We start from the raw sequence: 24,910 nt of genomic DNA, 5'->3' as shown, positions 1-24,910 counted from the left end.
TGCTTCCGGTACGACGGTCCTAAGACCCGGACGAGTTCAAGGCTGAGATTGTTTTCGCTGCTCTTTGGACGTAGAATGGTTGTGAAATTGTGTGGCCGACCGGTTTCTGACATAGTGTTGGTCTACCTCGGTGGGAGTGGCAGTGTCAATAAGGCACAAATTTGCCCTGTTGACAGTGTCCTGGCCAAACCCGTTTTTGGGACTTGTGAGCTACGGAACGATTGGCGAAGATTCGATGACAAAGAGCAAAGATATAAGTGCTCTTACGGGATGGAACGGATACGATCAAGTAGGAAGTTACGAGTGCATTATTCGAAACAAATTGACGCTTTCGTGCGGAGGCTAATGCACACGGTATGTTCTTACATCTAACGTAGTGTCTTATTCTGGGTATTCCTCCAATCTGAGTGCCGTAATAACTCAGCAACCGTAGATTATACTTCGCTTGTTTTGTCTTCCAAACCGCGCGAGAACGATCGTGACGGTCGATCCTGCCGCGCCGATCGGTTGCCGTGGTTCCCGCTCCGTCGAGGCTCCATTAGCTGTCAGCGGCGATAGACACTAAGCGGCCTGTTCTCGGTGTTCATCACTCATCGTGTCGTTGAAATCGGCACCGGCTAATGATGATGATTTTCAAGCTGTTTGGCATACACAGGTGTGTTTATCTTGCCTGATGATTTGCACGTTGAGCGGGATGCAAACTGAAAGACGTTGAACCGAACTGTGTCGTTGCTAGCTCCAATCTAGTGGATGGATGTGCGGGTAGATGTCTGTGGATGTATTTGAAGAAAGTGACATGAGGTATGATAATAGCGATGATTAAACGGAACCTGCACGAAGCTGTGTCCTATTGCTTTTGAGGAAGTATTTTTCATTTGAACTCTGATCATGAATTGTCTATGAAAACTTTAGAAACAATGTAACATTGTAAATGCAAAGTTTCAACGCTATATACGACAGAAAAACTTGCATCTAGATGAGACTTGAACAAACGAAAGGCGTTCTGTTACAGCCGTACTGAGATGACTTGTGGCAATTTGCGCTAAAGCGATAAAAGATTACCAACCTATAAATCGTATGATGGACCGTTTGTCACCGTTGTTAGCCTTTGCTTGTCCATGTCTAAGTTATGCGCCGACCATTTTGGGATGTCGGTGAAGATAATATCTCCACCGCTTGTTTTAGACAGTCGCGAAGAAACCTACCACACCAGCTGGGCCATCTAGGTGGCAGTAATAAAAGGTTGTGACATGCCGCTTACGCTGACCCTTCGCAGAGCATCGTTAAGCAAGAGCCCAAGGACCTAGAAGTGGGTTACGAACAATCTAGCACACAATGTGATCCATCATTTACATCCTCAGCGTTAAGGCGGTGGGTAAAAAGAAAAAGGGCGAAAAAAGGAAACCTACAGCACTGATCCCTGCACAGACATGATCATTAAAATGTTGCTCGGTGGAAACAGAAAATTGCAGCCTTTCGTCGCGCGGCTGAAGATATTTCGCATATCTGGGCTCGGTGTTTAGTGCACTCGAGGACGGTAAGCGCCGAAGGGACAGAATTGACAGACAATTTTAAAGCTAGGCTGTACTTTTTGTTTGCCGTTGTCGATGGGTTGGGTGTTGTAACATGGTTGGGTCGATTAAAATCGGTTCAACAATGCGCCAGACGGGCGTTGTCGTTGACGTTCACCTGCTCGTCGTCACCACAGCCCTGACGCAATGACGCGGCGTGTAAATGATCGATTGTTGAAGAGTGGAGGCGCGATTTTCATGAACCGAACCAAACCAGCGTGCGTTACTCCACCTTGCCACGCTGGTGTGCCTTCTGCCTTCCTGCCTAGGGCAGACGTTTGCATAATGAAGATGTAGCCGGCGTCAGGCCGAACCTGACCTGTAAGACAAGTCGTAATGTGTTGGCACCGTGAGGTAGCTAGCACGAAGTCTACTCAAGTCATAGTACGGAATAAAGTCGGTTTGAAACACGAAATAACTGTCTCTGTCCCGCTTTATCGCATCGATGATGCTCTAGTCAGGTTTAATCGAAGCGAAATAATGGATTGTTACACATTCGCACGTGCGAATCGAGAGTATGAGTCGGAGATACGCTTCAGCTGATAAGATTCGCTTGTGGAATGCTTGTGCTTGAGGGGCGGTAGCAGCACTTAGTGGCTCGTGTTGGATTTTACAAGCCTTTTATTAGCATAGTTAACATGCGGCTTCAATTCCCATACAAAAAAAGGCTATGATTAGTGCGAGAAAAATGTGCTGTGATGGTGCTGGCTGCGATTAACTTAACAAAATAACGCCAGCCGATCATCAAATCGCAGAAAAGGAGTTGCGATTGATTGATGCGTCAGGAGTATAGTTTTCAGCTCCTTTACGTTAAATGTGGCTGGTTGGCTGTCTGCCATGCTGCTCCGTAAGCTTGCATAATGACAAACGCATCGTTACGTGTCGAACGGGCATAGCTTGCTACTTACGCATTAGGGCAAAGAGGGGTTTTCGAACCATTCGTATCAGATGTGTGCATTTTTAATTATTTCACCATGCGCTAACCCAATTTGGGAAATCGGAGCTAGTGACGATAAAGATCATCTTTTTATTGATGTCATTCGTATCCTCAGTTAGCCCAGCGGCCGAGTGTGTTGAAATCAATGCTGATCGCTGATAGCCGTCGGTTTGTATTAACTTTTTGGCTTTATATGAGATGACTCCATTTGACACAGTTTTAGTTGAATAATCAAAGTAGAAGTTTGATTTTTTTGTTATCATTAAACCATTTTAAAATATGGATTAGATTTAGAAACAAGAACATTGAAAACATATAGAATTAAAAACAATTATACGAAAAAAAGGAACAACAATGTTGAAAGTTACTTGTTTTTCAAATGTTAATGATCTTAGAAGCAACGTTGTTTCTCACATCTGATTGATAATCACAGGAAACAAATATTCTTTTTCACTTATTTAACTTACAGCTAGATATACTACAACTGTTAGTTTTTGTTTGATAGGAAGCTCATTAGAAGCAACTTTGCATACATCAGCAGTAAACTAACGTCACTGTCGCTTAGAATATCCGCTAGCACATACAACTCTCCCGGAAGCTTCGGCGAGACAAATTGGTGTCGGAAATGTAGGCGCTGTATGTATTACAATCAGCAGTTAACCGAGCACAGTGTACCGTTGAACCTTCTCATGGTTTTAATTAACAGCACTATCGTTAGTTTCATCGCCAAAGTACGGCGAGACACACGGGCAGGCTTTTAGCACCGCTCGCCGCCGCCTCCGTTCGACACGCCGTTGATCAATCTATCTCGATCCACACTACCGGCTGCTCCACCGCAGCAACCTCCACGGTTTTAGTAGCGTTTCGCACTTGTTCGCGCTCTTTGTGTGTGGTGAAGAAGCGACGCTCAGGTTCCCTTGCCATTCCATGCACACCTCCTCCTTCTCCTCCTCCTCCTTATCCCTTCAGTAGAACTTCTATGCAAAACATGGCCGTGCATGGGAAGGGAGTCGCACAAATAATCAGCAGCTCCGCTCTCTCTCTCCCTCTCTCCCACTCGCCCCCCGGACTCCGGTCGGATCCGTTTGCTTGGCGCAATCTTTCGCAATGGCTCTTCGACATTTGAACAGCCTGCCAAGGACACACGAGCGTGCGCACAGGGGGCGAACGCTTCGATATAGCGGCACTCAGATCTTGGCCCAATGGCAGAGGCGATCCGTACGGTTCTATGTCGTCAGTGTCTAGCTGCTGGCAGTACATTCATCTTGCCCGAACAGGCTAGAACATTGAGGGCGCAGGTGTGTTGCAGGAAGTGTTCGTCCGCACTGAACGCACCACGTTGACGTTGATTATCGTTAGCGGCTGGTGGGTTTTGGATAGTTCTCGAAATCCTTGAATCTCGCATCGTGCAAGAAAGGAGTGTACGCGTGTGTGTGCGTGATGCTTCTAACGATCGGCGGCAAGTTGTCTTGACCGTCTGCGGAGTTGGGAAGAAGTTAGCGTTTCTGGTTCGGATACAGCTAGGAGTTGCAGAAGCAAAAAAGCCGGCATTAATCACACTCTTCCTCTCTTCCCGCTGTCTTACAGGTTTCGTTTCATGCCGGTTCGAGTACAGGTGTGAGGCAAAATCTTCCGGAAGATCCGGCCCGGATTACGTGAACCACGAGGTGACATTTGGGAAGGTATTCTCTTCGCACCGTGTGCGGCTATGCTAATAGTGAACAGTGTGGAAAGTTGTTGAACAAAAAGCCAAGCAAAACAAGGTTCGCAAGGCGACGCTATCATCCACCCAGCAGCCGAGCGACACACTCGGCACATAATACGGAATTATGTTAAACTGTACCGATCTCGCCTGCGTCCTGCACCATCACCATTTCTACGCCCATCTGCATCATCTGAAGCACCATCTGCAGGATGACCACGATCATCACCACGGGCATCACGGGCACGAGAGTCACGACCATCACCATGAAGCAGGTAGGTTGCCCATTTGCTTCTCAGTCGTTTGATGCTGCTGCTCGGACGGGAGGGATGGTAGTGATGTCCGCGCGAAACGGTCACGTTCGCGACGTTATAATCGTAAACTACACTCCTGCAGGGGCGTATGGAGGGGCTGCTGAACACTGAAAACCAGTTCACGAGCGGTGTCCACCACGGGGAAAGGTTAAAAGGTTCTGTTCTGAGAATGTGAGCGGTTGGAATGCGTACCTTTTTGGGTTTTTTTTTTGTTGCCGATGGAGCACACATTTGCATCCAACTTTCTTGAGATGTCTGCATAAATGTCATAACATCTGGAATAAGCTATTTTAAGCTTCGCCGACCAGTTGGAAATGGTTCTAATAACATATTCCGAGCTCGAGAACAGCTCCCCAGGTAAAGACGGTTGAGGAATATTACTATCAAAAAGTATTTATATATTTAAATCAACTACCAACCTACCCACATCATTCCAAAGCAACCGCGGAGACGGCTTAGTGGCAGCGACCGCAATATTTTACGATGCACTTGTCCTAGTTTTAGCGCTGCGCTCGTACAATGTCACTCGATGTACCTCGAAGGGGGTCGGATTTTTATGCTTGCTTAAGTGCTGAGGCCCATGCAGGTCATGCCTCTTTTTTGAGCCAAGACAAGATTGTGGTTTATGTAAGACTTACGGGTTGTCATTGTTAAGCTGTGACTGGCACTGAATTATGCTTACCCCTGGTGTAATGTTAACACTTCTCAAAAAAACATAAACAAAGACAAAACGTATGAGGGCTGATAGTTGTAGCCAATTCATTATTGTAAGCAGTGCTATTTCCATTCCTCTCCACTCACCCGGTCTATATGGGACTGTCTCTTTTTTTCGCAAGATAAAATGAAAGACTTATTATCGATTTAATTTCACTATCATTATAGCACCTCTGCACTGAGTTTACAGATGAGAAGACAGAACAAAAAAGATGTCAGGTGTTTGAAATGAGCTCAATTTGTGTAATGGTACCTGTAACTGTTAATTTACTTTTAAGTAGGCCCTAATGGACATTACACTTTCTAACTCATCAATGAACCGCTTTTTAAACTGACGCTCGTTAAGATTTTTATGTACAATTACGACCCAATGACCAATTGTAGGTAGAACGGGAACTGCTACAGAGCAATATAAGGCTTCTTCCTTTTGTTTTTGCTCTACTCTTACTACAAGCAACTCTATTGCTATCTAAATTTACCTGCCATTAGAGTTAGAATGCTATGTTTCCTAATCGACATACCTTAAGGGGACGCGTTTGCAACCGCTGAGGTGGAAAATAATGATCAATAGCAAGATCGCTCCTACAGGTTGTTTAAGCCCTAGAGGAGCTAATTGCACGATGGTGCGACTAGCTGGACGTTCTCGATGCAGCTCCGTGTGCAGTTTTACAATCACACCATTGGCACTATCTTCCGATGGCATCGCGGAAAGATGCCGAAGGAGGGTTAGAATGAATAGAACATTAGGAAATAGATCGATAAAGTGAAGGAGATTGATAAATCAAGTAATTGTAAATTGCCAACAATAAGTATGCTGGAGTCCATTTGCCACGTACAAGTGCTTTGCCTCTCTTTACAGTTAAGCACCTGTCACTTATCGTGTCTACCAATCTAGGCGTACAACTCTCGGTTTCATTTCTCAACACTTGTGGCGAAGCTGCTCTTCAAACGACGGCAAGATATACCTCAAGGATCGTTTTAACAGGCTGCTGTAGTTTGCGTGGCATGCTTTGTTTTACTACCAACTTATCTTACGCAACCTGAACCGGTTCTTGGTCTGCCCGGGCACGGGAAGGGTTGCAGTAGCCTTTGACCGGTACGTGTCCTCCTATGTTGCCAAAATAAATGCGTCCCTGTTGGGCTGTTTGGTGCAGGCAGCAAAACCTGTCCCGGGAGTGGCGGGATTGCACAGCCAAGCGCATTGTGTATACGTGATCTGTGTGCAAAATCGCAGCAGCAGTAGCAGCAGCACGGGTGTCCGGCGATGCGGAACGAAATAAGGTTAATGACTAGCTGGCCAGCACTCGGTGACCCAGATGAACTCGTTTGTCGTTTCGATCGATGCGTTTGCGCGACCCCCTAGAGCGATGAATCAGTTCGATTCAATAAGAAAGAGGGCGAAGAAGGCGCGATAGCATTGGGAGAGATTAAGCAATTGAAGCTGTCGCTAGAAGCAAAATAAAACCCCCATCAGTTTGGATTGCAATGCCAACTGAGATTATCGATCGAGCCTATCGACTTTAGAATTGGCCGACACTCGCCAATCTTCAACAATTCTTTGCAATTTCGTGTGTTTATGTTTTGCATCACTCTCGCCATGCACCGATCGTTGGATGCGATCATTTGCCATTCGAAATTGCTGTTTGCCAAAACCACCCGGGCGCCCCAGTTACGGAACCCAAACGGCACGTGGCCTTCGTGGGGTTTTGGGTTTCCGATCGCGGCGAGCCACCAATTCTGACCAACTTTGCGATCGCCGCGTTTTGGATTAGTTCCGCCGAACGCCGCTATGTGGATCGGTGGTTGCGCAAATCCAGCAAGCAATCCGGTTTGCAACGGTGTCGAGCGCGTCGAGGTGTGCAATATCTCGCTCGTTGGAATGGGTGGGTTTTTTGTTTTGGTGAGAAGCGGAAGTGATTCCATCCAGTACGGCGGAAACTCGTGCAGTTAGAATGACATTTTTTCTGCCAAGTTTCTGTGGTTTGCTTCCGTGAACGAAATGCAGACACCGCCGCAGAAGTTCGGAAAGCCGATACGCCGAGTGAGAGATCGATTTAGTTCCGTGCACCACGTTAGACTGTTCTCTAATCATTAAGACGCTTGTATGACCTCGTAGTAGTCGTGGAGTAAGAAGTAGTAAGAATGGTAAATGCATCAGGTTTTTGCTTAGAGAGTCGTCCCACGCATGTTTGTATCAGAAGAATGAATGTTTTGTCTAGCTTTCCTAAAACCTTGCCTAGGGCATCAAAAGTGGTACCCAAAGAAGCTGCACAGTACACGCAGTGAACTTGCTAGCTGTGCCTTCTGCGACCTTGGTAAGTTCATCAGTTGGCAAACAAAACGTGGCAATGAAAAGTCTCCCGTGTAGGTTTTAATATCCGACACCCTCTGTACGCTATGCTCGAACGTACACATTTGTGAACGTATACAGCCACACATATACACACTCATACAGCCACTCCTAAGCACAGTCATGTTTACATAGGGTCTTGGCTGGCACGATGGTTTCTCATCTTTATCTCATCTCTCTGACTGTGCAAATAGGCAGGTCCAGCGTTGATATGGTGTGCTTGTACGTGAAACTGACCAACGCGCACTGATCGTGATAGCGACGCGCCCGATAAACTTGGGTGACTTTGGCCATCAGTGCGCGCCCTACACAGGTTCAAGGAAATGAGGGAAGTTATTCAGACGTCAGACGTCCGTATCTTACACCCTAGTTAGATATTAGAGGACCGGCAGGTCGCGCGGGTGCACTTCCGATTAGGCCCGGTCCCAGACACGGAGCTGGAAAAGTAATTAAACGAAGCGTAACATCCAATTATGGGATGGACCCGGGGCGTGCCTTAGCAATGTTGAGGTGCAAGGAACTGGTTGCTGAATAGGCTCTGGACCGCCTCGGGCAATTTTGCTGGAATCAATATTAGTAGAGGTTTCATACACACATATGTTGGTCATATTGAAGGTTAATTGATGATGGAAACCTGCCAAGATTTGAAGAATTTTCACAGTACCCCACTGTTACACAGACACCAAACGACGACATCCTTAAAGGGATGTCGATTTATTTAGCCAAGGTCTTTCAGTTTGGTTTGGCTTTCGGTTTTTGGAAAAATCTCGTTAAGCGCAACAGGAAAGACAAGTTTTGTGGTCCCCCCCCCCTCGAGGTTCGCGCCCAGCAATTGGTGAAATTGTAGCTAGCCTGGGGTAGAGCGGTTGCGTCATCGTTTGTCTGAACTGAAGGCAACCAAAACAAAAAATCCAAGTTATCAGGTCAGGTCACTTGGTTTCTGGACAACCAGTTTTCAGTGCCTCAACACGCCTCTTTTGTATTTTGCCGACACCAATTTGGTCAGTTTCTTTGTGTGTGTGTGTGAGTTTTTTTTTTGCTGTAGTAAAGCATAGCCAGGAATCTTGGTTTGCACGGAATGGTTAAGGAAGGAAGGATCAGGTCCTGCCGAGAGATCTCAATGTACAATTCCATACAAGGTTTGTAGGGTAGTAAGAGTAGGCTTTTTTTGTTCTTTCTTTATTTCCCTTGCACTTTTGCTCACCGAGACCAGCGTGAACCACCAGCCCCGGTGACACACGGCTATTCGGCTGTTCGGTTTTTGGTCGAGCCTTTTTGTGCTGCTCCCTGACATTTGACACGGCGCTTACGAAATGCAATTAATGTTTAAGGTTGCTTCACTTTACCACTGGATGCATTGTGCCTGCTCAGCGCTAGCTGCTGATTAGTGGGCAAAAATGACTAGTTTCGTTATTATTCGACTTACTTCCACACATCCCGAGGTGAACCTTGCGAAAGATTCGTAACAGTAACCGAATGCACACACCTGTTTTACCCGTACCAGCATGCGTTTGGGCAACGGACTATCTCTGCCTCGTGCAATACGCTTTGACCGCAGCGCTGGAGAACACGGGGCACGCACTTCGACAGTGCCCGGGCGGAACTGGATGTCCTTCAGTCACACGTTCACAGAGAGAACCCCCGCGGGGAGGGCAGCACAAAATGGCGGTCCGGTCGTTCAAGATCAAACCTGCGTTGAACGGGGCAGATCGGTTAACCTCTGGCCCCCCCATTTTGCGAAGTGCGTAGTCCTGTCGCGTCAAAGCGTTTAACGCGCGATGTGTCACGAGACCTGTGCACCTCCGCGGGGCTGTGAATGTTGTGTCGTGCCGTTCACAACGCCACGCCAACAGGTCTCCGGTTCGGCAGTTCGCAGCACACCATACAAATACACGCTCCGCGCCTCGCAGGTGTGTCAGGCGGCGGCCGTGTAGGTCAAACGTCAGCTTCTCACTGGATGTATACTGTTGCGCTTGCCGTTGCGCCGTGCCCTTCGTTACGGCGCACCGACAAACGCTTGCCGCATCATCCCTGCTGCTCGGCGGCACATCCTAGGGGACAACTGGCGAAGGTGTGAAGGTTTGATGTGGCTGGAATGGTACGGGTTGGGGAGGACTTAAGCGCAGTGGTTGAACCCGTTGCGCGGACGGAAGTTTGGACCCGATGATCGACTGTGTTCTAGAAGCGCAAAAGGTCACGCTGGGGTGCACTGGCGCACGGCCGTGTGTGATGCATGATGTGGGAGCAAAGCAGCACCGCAAACACACACCCAAGCCAGGATCTGCGTACGGTGGCTCTCGTCGGTATCGCGAGTCGAGACGTTCGGTCTCGACCGGACAGCGTCCGGCATGCCCTCAGTATTCTTGCAACCGGAGCGCACGGAGGACGCACGCGTTTTGCGTGCGTGTAGAACAGTTTCGAACGAAACCGCGTGTGTAATGATCGTGCACTGCACGGTACGGCACTGCACCATCGACGCAGGGCAACTGGGGTGAACTGTGTGAACTTTAGCGTTTAAGTGTGTTTGTGTATCGGACGGAAGTAAAATCGGCATATTGGCCACCTAGCGTACGGCTTTATTAGCGTGCATGCCCTTAGCCGTAAAAGGGGGTGGTGGTGGTCAGCTAGCCCGCCCAGGGGGTGGTGAATGTTGCCCGAGCTTATCAATCAAACGGAAGCTTTCGTAACCTTGACGGAGGTGGAGCGAAGGCAGCACGCCCGGGGCAGACCGAGAGAGAGAGAAAGAGAAGAAAACGAAAACGCTCGAACGGGGCGTGAGGCAGCGTGGGAGCTTCAGTCGATTAACAAGCCATTAAGCAGGGACGGTGCTGCGGAGTGCGATTTGAATCGATAAAACCGAACCCCATGAATCGCGCCCGTCGTGTAGTGCTTTCTTCCGGCTTGAGGGCCGTGCCATGATGCAAATGTTCACGATTAATCAAAACGCTGCACACACAATGCAAGAGGCAATCGCGCATACAACCGCTTAAAAGGGGCAGAAAGTGTACGCGTCGGAGCAAGTGGTTTGCGGGTGCAAGAGGTGTGGTGGGAGTGGGTGCATTTTTTCTTCTGTTTCTGTAACGAGGAAGCCACCTTGAAGTTCCTGTGTATGCTTGCACTCGCGTCGCACAAGCCTTTCAGAACGCTGAAGCCCACAGAGGGCTGCATAAGAGCCAGGATCGTTAAAGGTTGTCTCGGTGGCCTTCGTATAATGTTCGCCCGCGGTACCCATCTGCCCCGGCAGGATCGTCCAACTCGGCTCGTATGCTGTGCTGTTCCTCCCCGGAGCCTGGAGGCCATACAACGGTCGTCAAGGGATCGGTCGAACGTTCTCGGGAATGCATTTTATAGCTTCATTAAATTGCTTCGCGGCTTCTACTCCCGGACGCAACCGAGTAACCTTCGGCTCTGTGTTGATGCGTTGCGCAGGATCGAATCAAGATCAGGAACGCTCACCAGAACTGCGGCGTAAATAAGGTGAAGGACTGGGATTGGGACTTGCCTTGCACAGTGCAAAAGTGGTACAGGAACCCATTAGCGCTACATTGCGTTGTTTATTGGGTGCGCTATTTGTTAATTATGAAGAACGAAGTGTCCTAAATGCCGGTTAGGTCACCTGGTTCGTTGATAATTTGTTGAACAAAATGGTTTGGCGAACCTTCACCGTTGCCGCCGCAGTTCTGCGAGTGAAAACGAGTATTTTATGTGATGTACCTTGAACGGTTGCTGCCACCGGGTTGCAAGGCGTTCTGGAACATTTTTGAGCAATGTTCAGAAAAAGTGGACCAAAACATATCACCTCCACGCGGGGCTTTAGCATTGATTAATCGTAATCGTTCCGGTTACCTTCAGTGACGCTCACTTGAAACAAGTTTTCGTGTCTAGCTCACTATGTACCTCACCAAGCTAGACAATAATCGGTGGTGCACCTGCTTTCCTTTTCTGCTGCCATAATTTCAACAACCGATTCTTGCCTTCTGACATAATTTAATTGAACTAGTTGGCTTTTGCAACGCAGATAGGGACAGGCGAGGGTGGAGCTTTTCGTCCGTTCCAAAACTTCGCACACCACACGCGCCGTGTTGTACAATCAGACATTCCCTTTTATGGACCATTGGGATAGCTTGAGTAGGGAATTTCGAATGCAATAAGCATGCGCACAAATGATATGGATGCATGGTGCAGTTTTGGCTGCAGCACGCCAAATCGATGCAACGCCAAACACATTCTCGCCAAAACAAGCCTTGCGCTTGGGAGTTTATGTTATTTCCAGCCACTGCGAGAAGAAAGTATCCGATTGCCAAAAAATATGCAATTCCTGTTGAATATTGTTAACTCGTTCTTGGTCCTTCGCGGGGATGCTCAGTTCTGGATTAAAGCGAGAGAAGAATAAACCGGTTTCGCGATTGCGTAAATTGCGTCGAAACTGTGAGTTTCAGTTAGAATTCGGTTGAGGCTTTGTTTTGCTTCGTTTGCACGCAAAAGCAGTTTGAAAGTGTCCAACACTAATTGGCCGGCGGGCAAGCAAGGCGCTTTGTACGGTGGCGCCATCAACCGGTCGCTAGTGCAAGCGTGACCGATCGCTAGTGCGGGTGGTTTTTTTTCGTTAGCGTGACTTACCGGGCAATCACGAACCGGAGAGCGTCAATTTTTCCTCAGTCACGTCGATTCGGAAGAGCTCATCCAGCTGCCTCGCTCTCTCCCTCTCTCTTCTTCCACTACGTTTTCTCTATCTCTATCTGTCTAATGCCGGGTTGCCTTTCTCGCTAACTTTCCATCCCTTGCTGTGTAGTGGGCGAATTCATTATCTGCTAATTATGCGGGTTTTGCGAATGGCGGAGGGGGATGATGGGGTGAAGATGCGGATCAGGGGAGTGGAGGTGCCATGTGTGTATCGTGTATCATTTTAGACGAAGTGTTATTGTTTATTATTTATCTACCTGTCGTTTTGGGGTTGGCTTTATGGTTGTCTCGTACACGAGCGCGGCGACATCATCTCCGGTTCGTTTGCGATGGCATTTACGTTGACACTCGCGGTAGTGCCAGTGTGCACACGTGTGTGTGTGCGTGTGTGTGAGAGAGTGTTTGCGAGGGTGGAGGGGATGATCGTTATTACTCGTCAGCATATACGGTGGTTGGATCAGCAGCGCCCGTCTGTTCTGGCGACTGTGCGGTCGTTGTTCTACAAGATCGCTTCTCATAGCGGCTCGACGATCGTGTGGTGCTGCTACTAAGCAGCATATACAGCCTCCTGTGTGTACTTCAACAGAGAGTTGCTCTCTCTCTCTCTGTGATCGTATCTGTTTTCATAAGCGATTTGTTGATCGCGCCGCCGTTCGAGGTTGATACCGTGCCTGCCTGTAAAAACGGAAAGCTTCCGCTGCGAGCCCAGAGTGAACTACTAGTGCTGCGCAGCGTGTGCAGCGGGCTTGGAAAGGGAGTTCCGTGCGACCGGTAGAGATCATCGGCGCCACGTCCGAGGGCTTGGGGAGGGGGAGGTGGGGCGGGGAGAGAGGTAGCAAAACCCCGCCGGCAAACCGCGAGACGCCGGAGCGCGGAGGGCCGACGGAGGCCGACGCAGCGCACGCACACACAACACACTGTACCGGAGCGTCATCGTCGTCTCGGTTTCGGACAGGCTCGGGATTATCACTTGACGCAGACCGTACAGATACGGTAACGCGAACGGTGCGCGCCTCGGTGAACTTGCAGCAGTGCCAAGCGCACAATCCAGTAGGTAGCGCCGAGCTTGCGGAGTTTGTTGGTTTGGGGGTTTTTGGTGTGGGCGATCGACGGAAGGTGCTCAGGGTGGCGCGTACTACGGCAAGTACACGGCAAGCGTGATCTGCCTAGATCTTCGAAATTGATATTTTTCCATTCCTGGGAACACGTGGTAAAGGTGCTGTGTCCTGATAGGATCTTGTGTAGATTAGTAGCTGGAAGTTACAAGTTACAAAGCTAGAAGTGTAAACGAATATTTGTATCGTGAATGTATCAAATTGTGAAGTCGTTCGTACCGTGTGCTGAGTTCAATCCAAGGTGTGACAGTGTGAAAACATTCCCCAAAGCAGCCGCACGTACAAGGTGTCGCATTGTGATAACGCGCGTCCCATGTTTACCTTTGCCTCTGTTTATTCGCGCAGCATCCAGGGCCTGACGGGAGCTTTTGCGCGAATCTCACGTGATGTACAGTGAGATGTGGTGTGGCAAAATTTCACCGCTTCCCCGCTACGATGCGCAACGTAATGATACGTGACGAACTGCGTTCCCGTTTTAAGCGTCTGGTATGGCAGTGTGTTCTTAAATTGTGTATTCGGCGAGCGGAATATAATTTTCTACCGAAATGAATCCTCCGAACAGACGGAGAATAGCTCGGTGTAAGCAAAACAAAAAAGGTGTTGTTTCATCCGAATTAAGCACCATGACGCTACCATGTCTGCGAACGTCAGACAATGTTTGGGAAATTTCGATTTACCCCCGAGCCACAAGACGCACAATCAGCCTCTGAAGGGCACACTGCGCTTGATGGGGGCGCGCGCTCCCGCGCTCAAAATGCAGTTTAAACCGGCCTGGCCGACCTGTTCCGCTCATATCCTGCAACGTCATCGTGGAGCGAAATGCGCTGCAGCCAAACTGTTGTATATTGTTTTGGGCTAGAAAACAGCGAGCGCCTTCGATCAAGCCAGTGCTTTGTCGGCTCTCGATGTAGAAGAAATTTGCTGTGTTACAGGCAAGCCGTAACCCTGAAGTGGATGGAATGACAGCTAGACTGTTCCTACTGTGCTAGGAGTAAGATCACACACAATACCTGGGAGCAAAGAACGTTGTGTAGCGTCGTCGCGGGTACGTCGCGGTGTGAGTCAAAAAGGTGCTAAAAGCTCCGGTGCTGATGTTTGCCCAACTGCCGATTAGAATTTCAACTAAAAATGGTGTCACAATTGAGGGGAGATGACGGGGCTTTGGATTTGAATTCCAAGAGCATCTCGTCCCGTGGCCGTGAAGTGCTAATAGTAGTTGATGAATGCACATACATGTGGCTAACACCACAGTGTCAGTGGTTTTTTTGTTGGTTGTTTGAAAAGCGTAAACATTTGTGTGTTGTTATCGGTGGTAGAAATATGCGTATTTGAAAAGAATGTTGTTGTTTTTTTGTGGGCGAGAGAATTAAAACGAGCGCTAGATCATAATTGCACGGTTTACTTTTTTGTAGATACTTAATGTTTTATTGTGCTTATCTGATTGTGGTTCAAATTAGTGACAACCCTGTTAAGAATGTTCTCCATTTCTTCCTTTGTTTGGCGTAACTGAAACCAGTCATGCCGGCATTGTAAAAGGCATACCGGGGGACATTCCACTTGGGCATCGAAGCTAATACGGTCTTCAAAGGAACCGGCGCGTTAGATCATTAGACCACCCGTCTGCTCCATTGTGAGAATGTTACTAGGTGGCACTACTTCAATATTCAAAAAAGGCCTAATGACATATTTTTGACCAAGACATCAACTGGCTGTCCTGTAGCCATATAAAAACAGTCTTAAAAGTTTTATCAGGCTTTATCTGCAACTCGAAACCATCATTTTGCGTGATGCTTTCTTGAATAATCCAACAACGGCAGTACAACGCCACTTACATTTGCTCAAGCCTTAAAACGATGCCTATTTATACGTTTCACTTTTTAACGTTTTGTGTGGTTGTTCCTTAACTTACCGCGTGGGGGGGGGGGGGGGGGGGGTGTATGCGTTAGGCCAGCTGTGAAAACACGAAAAACTCGTTTCTTCACTCTCACTGGCTGCCGGGAACGGTTCGGAGTTTAGCGAGCAGTAGTAGACACACAACCGCACACAAACTCGTGCCCGAAGCAAAAGCGTGCACCGGCCATGAAAATGTATAAAGCTTTACGAAAGCTTAAGCAGCAATTAAAATGTGTCCAAATTTAATAGAGCATGCGGTGGTCAGTGCGATGTGCGCGCTGGTAGTAGTGTCTGCACGCGTCCCTAAGCGTCGCTTGCATCTTTGCCCATTGCCCGGGACACGGTTTCTTGCTGTAGGAGAGTGTGAAAGTGACAACGAGATTCAACCCCTATCGGCCAACCGTTACCATGTGCTGGGATCGTAAAACTGTGTACTGTGGCTCCTCCTGCAATACACCTTCGATGGCGGCAAACGAGGGAAATTTCCGTCACGGTGTAGAGGAGGAACCGCAGTAGGCCCGACCGTTCGGTATGTTAAAGTTTGAACTTTTATTGACAGTTTCATAGAGGAGCGGTTTTGCTTGCTACGACGTGTGGGTGTTACGTTGGTGGATCCAAAGTTTTCCCAAACGACGCTACGCCGAGTGGCTGCCAAAAAGGAAAACGTGCGTAAGTGAGCAGCGAAACAGACCCCCGCAAGACAAGTGAATGAAGAGCGATCGGTAGCGGACGTGCGTGTGTGTGTGTGTGTTCGGAAAATCGGCAGCGGTTCACGCGTTCAAGCTGGATTACTTTGGATACAGTGTCATCAATGATCTGCCCACCACCAGCCATCAGCCCGCGGTGGCATCGAGCACAGGTAAGCGTCGTTGTCGTCGTCGTCCCAACCGACACGGGTTCTAATCGAGCTCCAATTAGCAAAGGGGAGGTCGGTCGGTGAGGGTTTGTTAGCTTTCGCAAGCCTCTTGCACTTACCTTCTACTCAAGCTGCGTGCGTGCGCGTGTGTGTGTCGATGTAGAAAGAACTGGTGCAGTGGCGGAGTAAAACGAAACAAAAACCACTGCGTCTCCGGTCAGGGTCAGAGATACAGGCAGGCAGGCAGGCAGGCAGCAGCAGCAGCAGCATCTATGCAATGCGCTACTAGGTACTTTTTTGCGCAATTAATAAGCTCACTTACACAGCCGCCACAAAGAAGGGGGTGGTAGCGGAGGATCTGTGCCCTAACCGGAGAACCACCCCGGAGGAAGGCGCAAGCGACACTCGGGGAAGGTGGGCACGATCTTGCCCGCGAGAACGAGGAAATACGTTTTTTCGAGTCCACCTCTTACGCACCCGTCATTAGCGCCGGCGGTTTATTGTGTAGATCGGGTCGCTATTGCCACCATGCTGCTCTACCCTACCACCTTCGGCATCTAGTGTACGAGATGCCCATAAGATGCGAAGTTCTGGCGACTCGCCGACTCGACTAACGTGCGCCGCGCGACCCTACTCGTGCTTTCGAACGCGTGTATAGACGGTAAAGATCGGGTCAGTTCTGTTTGGATCATTGCCAATACCGTAACCTTCACCTCTGTCGAAGCGAACCCCTTCTGGGCAGTCGTCGTACAGTAGAGTTTTCGCACTTTGTCGGGCTCATAAATATCTCACTAACCACGTTCCGTACACTTGCCGCGGTAGGTGTACACGGCGGAACCCTTTAACGAGGAGGCTGATACTCGTGGCTGATAGGCTGATAACATTATGTGTATGTGTGTGTGGCACTGTTTAGCATTGTTTATTTATAGCACGAGGGCACTGGTGGATTGTACGTGACGGCATCACATGTTCGCCGAGAGATTGCGTTTGATGTGATGGTAATAAAATGATTTAATTTAGAGTAGCTTATCAAGATATGACTCAGCAGCCGGAATGTGTGCCAAAATGTGTTACCAATTCCCTGCTTTTCTATGATTCATGAATGAGCACAAGCTTTGCCTTTATTCACAGTGAGGTGATCACGAGTAGAAAGCAAATATTCGTGTCTTAATGCGCTTTCTGAAGTGGATTAATCTGTCCATAAAAAGACGAAAATTCAATTACTACGTTACTACTTCATCATCATCATACCGCACTGGCAGTGTGCCCACATTTGCATACAAATACGTCGCTCTCCTCTTCCGGTGTGGATATGGGATTACATCATGAAGGCGAAGGAATTTCCCTTCGTGCACCAAATCTGGCCGCCGGACGATCGGTGACAATAAGCGCTACGAAACGGGCCTGCTACTACACAAATATAGCAATGATTGCGTATTCGCGAAACCTTGCGCGAAGATATCAAACGATTGGGAGAGTGTTGAAGCGATTCAAGCGATTGCCCTGTTGTTCCGATTGTGTTGTCCACATACCCACCAACATCATTTGGAAGAGAAGAACAGAGGCGAAAAACGACGCCGGACGTCGCCGAGCAAGCGATCGCGTCTCTTGGTACAAATTTACTTGTCTCCCCGTTTAGGGGATGTAAATTATAATGTTTTCTTTATTGTTATTTCATTGCTGATGGCGAATGGTAATTTGTTTGCGATGGGACAACAATCGCTTTGCACTGGCAACGGATAATCACGATGCCATCGTGCCGAGCGTTAGAGTCACAGCCTCGTGGTCGTTTAGGCGTTACTGTTTCGCTTGCAGCAGCGTCATGGCTGGTGGAACGGTCGAGGGAAAACGTACACACACAGACATACACAGAAATCGTTTCCTGCAAGCAAAATAATGGAAGCAATTTTCACTTGATGAGAGAAAAAAGCAAGTGTCAGCGACGGAGGGCCTCTGGGTTCCCAAATGTGGCCTATGCATACACAAAAAAGTTGTTGTGTATGTGTCAAAGGGGACGTGATCGGGAAGTAGAAGATTGGCGGCAACGTGGCCGCTTCGGGGGATAAGATAAATGGTGCACGATACAAAATTCACGTGGTGTAGAACGTTCGATGCGCGCGCCGTATTTTCCAAACACCACGTTTCGAGGGTTTAGAAACAACCTGCGGGAGAGTGTGTGGTGGGAAAGAAATTGCGACAGTCACGGAAACGGATGTTTTCCGCGCACGTGGAACGCAGCCATTAATGCAGCCACGAGTGTAGTAGCCACCACCCTCATCGGACTCTTTTTTATTATTATCTCTAGCTAGCGATTTTCCCCGCGGGGGGGGGGGAGGGGGGGTAGAGACCCGCGTTCGAGCCACCCGAGATGGGGTGCAATTTAATTGCTCTCCGTTAATGAGTTTTCACTCTCGGATTTGGCCAGCATTCCATTCAACACAAGCGGGAAGGAAGAGAGTGAAGAGAAAAATGAATGAGAGCGAGGAGTGTGGGATAAGGGCAAACGGGGAGAATCGTTTCGCTTTATTTATTTTCACAATGAAGCTAAATGATGTACGGCGGTGGGAACGGTAGCAGTACGTTTGCGTACAGTATCGCGTGAATGTTTAACGAAAGACTGCAACGCTAGCGGAGGGCGCGAAACTTTTTTTCGATTTTGTGCAAAAATGATTAAATTTTAAATCGATACAAATTTATTTGATCAGTCTTTCAATTATGAAGAGGTTATTACAACTTTTAAAATAGTAGCAAAATCCCAGTAAACGCTTTGTAGATGCATTCGTCTTTGTTCTTCGATCAACCGAGGCTCTCCATCCGAATCGACTGTGAAACATCGTGTTAACCATGAAAGATGTATGGTTTCACGCTACGGTACATGCGAGGCGAGTGTCAATAACGTGTCTACCAACCCTTCCCGATGCGCGACACTGGAAGCCCAAGCTATTTACGCGGGTCCAAAATGGGCACCAAACAATCACTTTCAGAACGGAGCTGCGGTGCTAATAAAAATCGTGACCCGAATATTAAACCAGCTGGGGCGACCTCCAAATTTATGCCCGTAACGTGCTGCTGCTGCTGCTGCCAAACCCGTTCTGTGTGTGTGTGCGCATGGATGGCACGAGACACCCATTCTACCGGAACGAGCCATGTGTGCGATGTTTCGGTTTGACAATCCTTTTCCGTCGCGATGATGTCGCCCGGAGGAATGACACACGATAGGTGGTCGATTTTAATTGCACCGATCGGCCGATATCATAACCCGCACGGGGAAACCTCCCTGACAAGTACGGGAGGGTGTCCTTGACAGCCAATCCTCACCCGGTGAGACTGCAGGAACAAAAACCCTCCACCAAACGTGCACAATGCACCCCAAAACCAAATGTGCAATAATTAGAGAATATTAATTGCTTGTGTTCGCTGTGAACTTTCGCGTCATACCGGCATTACAATGTTCCTGCTCGTTCGTTGCCGTTCTGCTGGTTTGATAGGTAAATGATTGTTGCACTTAAAGCTTCCGCGTTGATCATGGTAGACGATGCTGGCAGCAACTTATCAGCTGACATCAAGTGCCTGACTGAGCTTTAGTAAAACGAAACAAAACCACTCGAAATACTAGCGCTCCATCGCTGGACGTTGATTCACCCGGCAATCGAAATCGGACCAAAAGCCACACAATTACTCTACAACGTTGCAGAGCCGGCAATCGCGGCTTGATTTATGGGAAGCATAGAATATGCGTGGGTCTATCGGATCGCACCGCCAGCAATATCAACAATCGCACCGGTGGGAAGGCGATGACGGTTCAGAATCCGCACGCGATCGTGTGCGCGTATCCTTGAAAAGCGCGGGACGCTTTCGGCCATGAACCGAGCGCCGAACGGTGGAGGGAACGAACATGCGAACGAAGAGAAACGAACCTGAATCCTGCCCGTGCCTACTCGTTACTGGCAGGGGGGAAATAGTTAGCCCACTGCCATAATGGGGCGCTCTCGAGCCTTGCCTGTTGAGGCTAGAGTTGTGGCAAGCGGGGACTGGCACAGATCGTTCAAAATGCAGGAAGAACGGTGCTTCTTCCTTCGCGTATGTTCGGCGCCCGAAGTTCCTTGTGCGCAGCGGTGCTCGGGTTCACCGCCATCATGCCATGCCATTGGGGTAAAAAGCCGGTTTCGATGCATTTCCGCACCGCCAACCCGGCCTGGTCTGGCCGGGACACATGTCCTGCGGGGGTTTCACAGGGCGCTGCCACCGACCTCCTGCACCATCGAAAATGGGTAGGCACAGCGTCTGTCAGCGTCTTCGGGGCATCGCAGCGGCAGCACGAAACCTCCGTTAATGACAGACCTCCGCACCGAATAATGCGTTCGATGAACTCAATCTTGCGGCGGCACTGCGACTGTGCAAGGGAACTGCGTTTACGTTGAAACGGTGTAAAGCGTGTTTTTTTTGTGCCACAGACGTGCCGTTTTCGAAGCAAAAAAGGAGACGAACAAACTCTTTGCCCGAAACTGTACGATGCATAATTATTCTGAGGTAGCGACAGAACACATCACGTGATGTTGTGCGCCGTTGGGGTGGGAAACGGTTGTAGCAGCAGGAGTGAGGTAAAAATGCTCAACAAATAAGTGAAGGCAGCATCAGTCAACGTGACTTGACTGACAAGTGGGCACAACGGGCTGCTGTGGTTGCAAGCTGCAGGGAGAAGAGAGCGCATTCTGAGCGCGGGTGACATTTAAGCAATGTTTGCGAGAAAAAGCAAACAGGGTCTTTGAAGAAAAGAATGTAGACACTTTCACTTTCCTTCCGTTCCGGTGTAACTGGGTGCGCTTGGGATTGCGTTACTTTCGTTTAGAATTTTTATTCCCGAGACAAAGCATATCATTCGCGAATGGGCTGCCATAGAGGTAACCGTTTCGCGTGAACGCAATTAGCAAAACTGTCGCCTGTCGGGCGCTGTCGCTGTCACCAGGCAAACCCTCAGGGATTGCAAATGTCAAATCAGAGCGCGGGTATCATGCCCGCGAGATCGGAATCACGTTCGCTGCGTGGTGCCTTATCTGTCATCGTCAGAAGTCCATTTCGGTAGGGCCGCGGTGCGGCACATGCTGCGCTATGCGCAATCAATAAGACACCGAAGGTGGTTATGATCATTTGTCATCTCACGTGTGCCCGATGCGCTATCACCAGCGTCCGCAAAGAATTTGCAATGCAAACTTCGCACACTGGGGGAGGGTTGAAGCGGTTCTGTTTTCTTTTAGACTGATCCGATAGGATCATACGCAGAAGTGGTGGCACTTGTAACGTGATGTGCTGTTTAAGTTGCGTGGTATTTAATACCTGCCGGTGACATTATTATCTACCCCGCGGGTTGCGCAAATGACGCGGGAGGTTTCTGTTGTATACTAGCGTGCTAGAGTTGTAGTTGAATAGCTGTTGTTTACGGCTTTGAATATTATTTCTGACCATACGTTTGAAGCATGTAGATTAGTGAAGATTGTAAGCAGTACAGGCTTCGCTCTGCACACCAAAACTTTGTCTATTTTTTGTTTCCATTTAAATGCGACGCTTCAGAATGATAATTTGTCAACAGTTTTATTTAAAAAAAACCCCAAAACTCAACCGTGACGTTTCAAACTGTCCTAGCGAAGAGAAAAAAGAGCTCATCAATCCATCTCACGGGCTCATATAATTGAGCGATTGGGAAACCCTGCCACTGATCGGACACCCGTCCGTTTTGTGCTGTGAGCGGTGCGCATTTCCGCTGACCTTTCGGCTTTGCCTAATTTGGGATGTTTCGATCGAAGGCCCAAATGATGATGATGATGTTTGTCTCTTTTGCCCGTGGTTCATCCAGTGGGGCACAAACGCGGCCTGTGCGAAAAGATGTCAAGGCTCCCAGCGGCGATGTGTGTGCGATGCTTTTTGGGCGCTGATTTCAATCAATTAAGTAACCGATTGAAAAGGAAGATGAACATTTTATTGTACGATTTGTAGTGTAGAATTTGTAGAAGCTCGCCTGGGCAGCTTTGTAGCGCTGAGCAGTAGTAGCACCGTTGAAGTATCACCTTGCTGCTGCCAGGTGGTACGGCAAAGGTACGACAGCTGTTAACTGGTCATCGCCTCGCCTTACACTGCATATACGTAAGCTATTAAATTCGCAAAAAAAACGTCCCTCTTTCACACAACCTCTAACGTGCGAGGAGCTTACAGGCTTCTTGTCTTGAGATCGCTCAGCGAACGGTCAGTGTTTGGTGTTGGGCACTTCTAATTAAAGCCCTCCCGGTCGGGCCCAGCCGCTCGGATTCGGTGCCTGCATAAACGGTACCGACGATTACGGTCAGTTTACGCGGTGTGTGCAGTTTCCGTTTAAGTACGTGCAGGGCAGGTTACAGAAGTCGTTGACTTGCGACACGATTGCCATGATCGGTGCAACATGGTGCTAAAGTAATGGGTGGGGAGGCTGGCAATGTGAATCGACTGTGGTGTGTGTGTGTGTGTTTTTTTTTTTCAAACAGCGGTTTCAGTTATCACAAACTTAACGCTTAACGCAACCAGAGGAGACAGAAGGAGCAAACCCCGGGTCAGTGTTCGGTTAGGTCAGTGATGCCTTTATTGGAAAATTCTTGTCACACAGTGCGCAGTATAAATATGGGACATTACATGGACAATGCTTGTAACGCTGCATGGTTTCGTGTTAAGGCAGCTAACAGTGAGTTGATGTGGTAATGCTGCTCAGCATATTCCGACTGTGAATATTATGTCATACCGTCGCATAACTTCCTATGCTAATTGGATTAACCTCCTGCTTATAAATGTTCTTGGGACTAGTGAAACCTTGCCTTCAAAACAAACCGAAACCACAGACGAGCCTCTTTCTACGTGCACGAAGTACCACTACGCATAAGAAGTTAAGCGGTTAACTTGCGCAATCGGGTTCAAAGGCCTTCACGGAGGGCCTCACTGTCAAGGGTGGCTAAAGTAATTAACTAATGGAGTAAAAGTACAACCCACGCACCCACCCAGAATGAGGTCACTGGACTAGTAGGCGTGCAGGTGTTTTCTGTGTAACAGCTGTTTTTGCTGCAAGGCTGTCCGTCGGGACGGCGCTGCCCGAAGTAAACAGAAATATGACGACCAAAATTACAGCAAAATTACCACAAATAGCACGTTCTGGTTTTAAGCACTTTCTCATGAACTGTCATAACAGATTTGTAAGCAAATTGATGCTATTTTTAATGATCATTTTAAAATTCATTATTACTAAGCACGTATGCTAAGTACATTCTAGCTCGTGAGTTGTTGAACTCAATTGGCGCAAAACACGAGCCAACAACCTGATGCACACACCGTTGCGCAAAGGGTTTAGTGTAGTAACGGATCACCCTAGTGCGCAAGTTAGTGCAAAACGGTATGCAAATTTTGGAAACGCCCCTCCACCCTGGAAACTCCTTGCTGCCGAGAGTGACAATAACAAATTAAAGCGCTGTTGCAGTTTGTTGACTCGTCGCCGTTGTGCGGGTTGCATTTGTCGGCAAACGATTTCCGTCACCGACCGACCGCACACCGCCACTATCGGCCGTTATGGAAATGAGCGCATGAGGCAGGCGATCTCGCACTGATCTGGGCACGTTGAAATCTCGTGATACGTTGGCGTGCTTGGAGGCTTTCGTTTGTTTCTAGCCGGGTGGTTCGGTCAATCGGTGGTTGCAGCCTGACAATGCATCGACGGCACCACAATCAGGGCACGGATGAATTAAATCACCACCGGCAAAGACACTTCCGTTTTGCACACTGACGTGCGTGCGTGCGTGCGTCCGCAAAGTGGCTAATGAACTGTCGATAGACAATTTCCGCCATTGCCAATAAGAACACTGCAACTATTGCAGCGGACCAAATGGTGACGTCAGCGGGTGATGAAAGGGTGACCGGGGGTCGGTGCGTGAGTTGCGCTAAGGGTCGAAATGAATCGATCGTAGCTTGCTTACCTTGAGGTCAGCAGGTGTAGAAGTATAGCAGCGCTGTGACGAACCTCTCACCAAGGCTCGCACTAACGACGCGGGATATACGCTTCTTTGATATAGGCTCGCTAGTCTCCCCCCTAAGGACCTAACGGCGTATCCTTCCAGCCTTTCACTTTCGTGCCGCTCGATCGAGCAATCGACTGGCAAGACGCAGGAGCGGATCACTTAACACTCCCGCAGGAAGATGGGAACGTTGCGAGTCTTGCTTGCTGCATCTTGCCTTGGGACCAGTTCTGGGTGATATGATACGCAGGCTGGCTCTTTTTTTTGTGTTTTCCACTGTTGCTAGGCCACGCTAGCTAGAGCATTGGTGGTTACTGGAGCAGGGAAGAAATCAGGTTTTCGATCAAGTTTGATGCCTTAGGAAAGGCCCAAACGCGGAGGCTGCCTGTTTCTTTGTGCTTCGCATGGTACAACATTGGTACAACAGGTTTGGATTGCTGCAAGTCAGGCTGTGTAAATGCGGGCAGTTTTGGTGCGTATGGCACATGGGGAGCATTGAAGAAGCAGAACAAGTATTCGCTAGCATCAAAGCAGGGTAGTTGATCTCTTACCGATGATTGGGAAATTCCCATCGACGAGCATGGAAGGAACCAAAAATAGCTTGCAGACAGGTTGGGAGGTTTCCAAGCATTGGAAAGAAACGATTGTGTCTTTGGATTTAAAAACAAGCTGAAATGTTCAGGAAGTTTTCCGTTACCACCTTCCTTTTCTTATATTTGGAGTATCGTCCTACGCAGACATGTTGGCCTTTTTA

The 24,910-nt window shown here is 48.7% G+C and overlaps 1 protein-coding gene across 9 annotated transcripts in view; it reads left to right on the top strand.

Moving 5' to 3' along the window:
- The window catches only part of LOC3290623 (protein catecholamines up), an 83,763-nt gene that overhangs the window by 13,693 nt on the left and 45,160 nt on the right, over positions 1 to 24,910 (top strand). For all 9 annotated transcript variants that reach the window (XM_061641746.1, XM_061641750.1, XM_061641747.1 and 6 more), the window contains one exon: positions 4,096 to 4,485. In XM_061641746.1, the coding sequence (XP_061497730.1) occupies positions 4,338 to 4,485 (148 nt within the window). In that variant the 5' untranslated portion in view covers positions 4,096 to 4,337. The remainder of the gene's footprint in view (positions 1 to 4,095; positions 4,486 to 24,910) is intronic.

The sequence above is a fragment of the Anopheles gambiae genome, chromosome 2 (assembly GCF_943734735.2).
Source record: "Anopheles gambiae chromosome 2, idAnoGambNW_F1_1, whole genome shotgun sequence".
NCBI classification, from domain to species: domain Eukaryota; kingdom Metazoa; phylum Arthropoda; class Insecta; order Diptera; family Culicidae; genus Anopheles; species Anopheles gambiae.
The sequence above is the reverse complement of the archived record's forward strand: the minus strand, read 5'-3'. Positions and strand labels throughout refer to the sequence as shown.